The 5,597-nt window shown below is 52.9% G+C and overlaps 1 protein-coding gene across 1 annotated transcript; it reads left to right on the top strand.

The window, feature by feature from the left end:
• Positions 1-144: 144 nt before the first annotated feature.
• Positions 145-2,544, top strand: LOC104460729 (inositol 1,4,5-trisphosphate receptor-interacting protein-like 1; the record flags this gene model as incomplete). Its single annotated transcript, XM_010075110.1, has 2 exons — positions 145-1,352; positions 2,285-2,544. Coding segments are annotated over 2 exons (1,468 nt in total), but the record flags the coding sequence as incomplete, so codon positions are not given.
• Positions 2,545-5,597: the final 3,053 nt, after the last annotated feature.

The following is a 5,597-nucleotide window of genomic DNA, read 5'->3' as shown; positions in this document are numbered from 1 at the left end:
TGCACATGGTGGGTGATGAGCTGGACGAGCCCGCGCGCGAGCGCATGAAGCAGCGTGAGGAGCTGCTGAGGCACGAGATGACTTGGCTGCTGCAGGAGCTGGAGCAGAGGGGCTTTGCCTTGGGAGCCCTGCTCTTCTGTGCAGTTCTGGGCCCTTGCTGGAGTGCTGGTCCTGCTCTTCTGGCTCGGCTGGTGGCTCAGGAAAAGGAGCCATCAGCCAGCCAGCAGCAACGAGGAGAATGATGAACAGGAAGAACGTGAAGGAGAAGACGCTGATGATGAGAGGGGCCTGATCAGGATTGTTACAGAGCGCATCCGGTGGCCAGAGCAGAACCTGGTGCACAGGAGCAAGGTAGACGAGCTGGTTGGTGACCTCCTCTGTACCTTCAAACAGCTCTTCTCAAATACTTTCTTGCCGGTGCTACAGCCAGCCATTAAGTTGGGTAGCACCTTCGAAGGTTGGAGTCCCCAGGAAGACGATGCTGTCTACTGCCTGCTCGTGCCCCTGGAGGCCCCCCGTGGGCACACCTTCCACCTGGAGCTGGGCCCCGAGGGTGAGATGCCAGCAAGGAACTCCAGGATTCGTGTGGAGGTGGAGTGCTGCTGCAGGCGGCAGTGGCAGGCGGAGTACACGCTGTGCTTCCTCCACCAGCCTGCGATCAGGAGAATTCACACTCCCAGCCTCCTACACACCCTCTGCACTGACTCCTACCTAGATGTGATGAAAACTGTCCACTTCTTCCGGAGGTTCGTGGATTTCTTCTGCAGTGTGATGCCTCAGTCGCATCACTGCAGAATAGAGGTGCTGCCCTTCAGCCGCTCCTTCAAGCTGCAGCTGACTACTGCCTCCGGGAGACCCCTCTTTGTTGAGATCATCTTTGGGGTGCGGCAAGGCAACTCGGACATCTTCCTGAGCAGCCAGAGTACAGAGGATGACTCCACCCCAAGCACCACATGGACAGAGAGCTACGCTGTGGCAGAGGCGAAGTTCTTCAGCATTATCGCCAGGCAGGCCCCGCAGGACAGCTTCCACCTGAAATGCCTGCAGCTCTTTGCCCGCATCGAGCTGGGCAGAGTCCTTTCCACCGATATCTTGAAGACAGTTGTGATGCACCTCCTGACCATCATCCCCATGTCAGGCTGGCGCAGGAGGGATTTCCTGAAGCGGCTGGCCGATATCTTGCAGTACCTGCATTACTGCATCAAGGAGAAAAGCCTCAACCACTTCTTCTTCGGCAACGAGAATGTGCCCGAGGAGATAATCTTGCTCCCATCCTTCCGAAGGGCTGAGCCATACAACCTCTTGTACCACCTGGTGGACAATCCGGCCGCCCAAAATGAGGTCCTGCATGAGTTAGTGGAGCTGCACACTCGACTCACAAGAGAGCTGATCTTTGGACACTGAAAGGGTTCTTCATGCACAGAGCTGCGTTTGCCGGTCTGACAGCTGATGGCAGACAGAGACCTCACACTGCAGGGCAACAGAGGGGAGAATGCAGGACACTGAAAGGAGAGGGAAAACCCTGCGCAGCAGCCCTGTGCCAAGAGCATTCTTACCACCTGGACACAGTGACCACCACCTCCCCTTCCAGAGAGTCCATTCCTTCCGTCAGCTTAATTTTGGACCAAGTGGCCAATAAACGGTGTGTTTGAACAGAAGCTGTGTCTGTGAGCATCTGGGCATCACTTTTGGGGGGAACATGGGGACGGGGTGCTGACTGCTCAGCTGCAGCAGAGCCAGGGAGTGTTTTGCAGAAGAGCGGATGCCGTGGGCTCTGGTTTCACTGGTTCTGTAACTACGGCTCCCCCACGCGTCAGTGCTCCTGCACCGGGGCAGCGAGAATAACTCGTCACCCTCTGCAGCTGTGCGCAGCAGAAGATGATTCTTCCATTGCAGCAGATGGAGCAGAGGACCCAGCAGCTGAGCGGTGTGGCCTGGGGAGCCCTGCTCTTGGATGCCTTGTGACAGTGACAGGTCTGGGGCCTTTCCTCCAGTTCTCGTCCTGCTCTCTGGGCTCTGCAGGTGGGTCAAGAAAAGAGCTGTGAGGACGTCAGCAGCAGTGAAGAGGAGAGCTCCAGCAGTGACGTGTCCAGTGCAGAACCTGGCCAACAAGTACTAAGTGGCAGAGCAGGTGATGTCGGCTTCCTCCACGTTTTCACATTGTTCTTCTCAAATAGTTTCTTCTTGGTGCTGCCGCCAGCCGTCGGGGTGGGCAGCACCTTTGAAGGCTGGAGTCCTCGTGAGGAAGATGCTGTCTACCACCTACATTGTTCTTCTCAAATAGCTTCTCCTTGGTGCTGCCGCCAGCCGTCGGGGTGGGCAGCACCTTTGAAGGCTGGAGTCCTCGTGAGGAAGATGCTGTCTACCACCTGCTTGTGCCCCTGCATCCTCTCCTTGGGCACGCCTTCCGCCTTGATCTGGGCACCGTGGAGGAGATGCTGGCGAGAGACTCCTGCCTCTGCATGGTGCTGCAGTGCACGTGCATGGGGGAGCGGCTGGTGGAGAACATGCTGTGCTTCCTCCACCACTCTGAGGATGCTGTGGGTAAATACCTGTGTCACCTCCCTTCCAGGTCCTGGTGCTGCCCTCCTCCTGCCAATGCAATCTCCAGCTAGCGGATACCTTCAAGAGGGTGGTTTTCATTGTGTTGATGCCTGGAAGGGAGAAAGGCAACTCAGACATCTTCCTAAGCATTTGGCAGGCTGAGGCCAGCTTTCCTGGCTTCTACTTTCTTCCTGATGGAATTGTACTTTTCAAGTAGCATTTGGTCCTGTCATGATGTCATATTCAATCTTCAGGGGTCCTTAGGATTTGAAGCTACATCTTTTGGTTTTAGATTGTCTTCAGCAGGCACTGTTAGAGTAGCTGGAGCAAGCATGTGGGAGCTGCCTGCCTCCTTCTGTCTGGATAATTATCACATCCCCCATCTGGCACTATCGAGGTGCACTGTAGGTATGTGGTGTTTCCTTTGCCCCCTCCCTATGGCAGAGGCCAGTAAACATCAGAGTCTGGGGCACCCCTCCTGCCCAAGGCATGTGCCAAGGCATCTTTGATCCTCCCTCTGTTTGACCTCTGGAATTAGTTTCTGTCCCCAAAGAGGAAGACGGCACTGGTAACTGTGCTGGGGAGAGGACCTTTATTGAACACGAGGGCTTTAAAGTGTACTCCAGGGGGGTTCACGGGTGGGAGGAACGGACAGCTCTGCTGCCAAGTGGCCGTACATATTACAGACGGAGGATGTCTCTGGAGAATCCAACTACTCTCAGCAGTAGCTCCCACAAACTGCTGCAAACCCTGCTTGTGATCCTGTTGCAAGAGGGACAATCCCAGTCAGGCAGCAGAGCTCCTCTGGTCTTTCTGGTTTGGTGGAGATTTTTCTTAGCACTTCAGTGGGCTTGAAAGAACTGATCTGTTCATAGAATCAGAGAATCAGAGAATAGGACGTTAAAAGGACATCAAGGATCATCTGGTCCAACCTTTCTTGACAAAAGCACGGTCCAGACATGGTGGCCCAGCACCCTGTCCATCCGACTCTTAAAAGTGTCCGATGTTGGGGAATCCACCACTTCCCTGGGGAGATTATTCCAATGGTTGATTGTTCTCATTGTGAAAAACTGTCTTCTTGTGTCCTATCAGAATCTCCCCAGGAGTTCCTTGTACCCATTACCCCTCATCTTTTCCGTGTGACCCCTTGTAAAAAGGGAGTCTCCCTTTTCTTTGTAGCCACCCTTTAAATACTGGAACATGGTGACAAGGTCTCCCCTAAACCTTCTTTCCTCAAGCCTGAGCAAACTCAGTGCTCTCAGCCTTTCCTCTAATGGCAAGCTTGTTTCTTCTGGCAGGGTTGCTTTCCCTTTGTTTAAGACCCAGAAGATACCCTCCTCTATACCAGATTTCTCAGGTTGCTCTCATACTTCACCTGGACTGGTGTTCCCTCTCCGCTCCCAAACAACCACACAGTCTCCTGGCAACTCCCCAATCCACAAGTGTTAAGCAGGAGTCACCAGCGAGATGGTTTGGTCCTCTTGGTTCCTCTCTGCACCTTTTGCAGTTGCATCCTATTAGGAGTTTTTGCCCTCGTCTTTGATTTTTCACAGCCCTAATTCTAATGCTAATTCTCATGCATCCTGCCTACACTTCCCGCCTTGGCCATCCATACCTGTCACCAGGTGATTGCATCATGGTGTCAGGGGTGAGGTTTGTAGGTAGTGCCCTGAGGTCCCAGTCCTCCATGTATGTTGAATTGCCTCCCTTGTGCTCAAGGAGTTGACTTAGCTTTCAGCACTGACATGGACAACTTATTCTTCCGCTCTTCTCTCTGGTCTTCTCTCCGTGTGAGCTCCTGGGGAAAACAGTCTCCTTCCTTTGGTGTCTGAGTGTGCTGTGTATATTCCATCCAGGCTGGATTCTAGCTGTGGTAGGACCTCATGGGGATGAGCCTCTGTCCAATGGGCTCCCTTGCCACCCCTTTGTATCACTGCCACTCCCCACAGCATGACCTTGTGTGCAAGCATCCCTCAGCACATCCCCTTGCCCAGGCACTGCTTCACCCACCAGAGGACAGAAACAGGGCTGAACTGTCTGGCCATCAGCCCTCCTTAATGATACTGGTCTTTGGCTGTGGTGCCCTGCTCACTACATGCAGTGACGCTTGAGCAACACCCCAGGTCTTCCCCAGAAATCAAGGCCTACCTGATTCCTGCCCAGCTGGGGAAGGCAGGCACTGCATTCGCAGGGCTTCACCTTTAATGGAGCAGCTGGACTTTGGGCTTAACTACCAGGGCAATAGCTCACTCAAACAGAGGTCTTGTTTCACAACGTCAAGTAGGGTTAATACATTACAAAACTCATTGTCTTGATAACATAGATGGAGGCATGGGAACAACATCCCGTCCTGTTGCATGATAGACAGGGAGGAAAGTCCTGCTGTCTGGGATGGACCGCATGTCAAAGTCTCTGTGGTTTCTGCTCTTCTCCTTCTCTTTGGTATATTTGACATATTGCATCATGCACCTGTCCTGGTGCACAACGGCACCTCAACACAGCATAGCAGTACTTTATAATGAGAGCTCTTTTCAGGTTAGAAACCTAGCCATGAATGGCCTCTAGCTGGAGCCAGAGACTTATGTATTCCACTATGGTCCTGAAGAAGCCTAACAAGTGAATGGCTAAAGACATTCCTACCCTCTCCAAAACATCAATCTTCCATTGTCTATAGTTGGTCCCTAGTCTTGTTAAAGCAACATGAAGTGGGGAAGAGAGAAACAGCCATTTCCAAATGTTCAGCTACCCCAAATCACACCTACTGGGGAACAGAGGACAGGAATGGCCCATACAATGCTTGCTGAGTTTCTTTCCTCCTCTCTAGCAGCTGTTTCTTTTGTATGGTGATCCCTTCTCTTGTGTTGGTGATGCAAAATGGAAGGAAAACAAGTAGAGCCATCGATCAGGCTACAAGTTAGGTGACTGGAAAGATCAGGGGTTAATCCGCTAATCCACTGCAAAGAACAGGGTAGAGTGAAACATGCCTGAGTCAAGCGTGGAGTGCTGTAACAGGCCACAGCAGCAGTTCCATGAAAGACCTGAGCGCCCCAGCA

Source organism: Pterocles gutturalis, unplaced genomic scaffold (genome assembly GCF_000699245.1).
Source record: "Pterocles gutturalis isolate BGI_N339 unplaced genomic scaffold, ASM69924v1 scaffold8602, whole genome shotgun sequence".
Lineage (NCBI taxonomy): Eukaryota > Metazoa > Chordata > Aves > Pterocliformes > Pteroclidae > Pterocles > Pterocles gutturalis.
The sequence above is the reverse complement of the archived record's forward strand: the minus strand, read 5'-3'. Positions and strand labels throughout refer to the sequence as shown.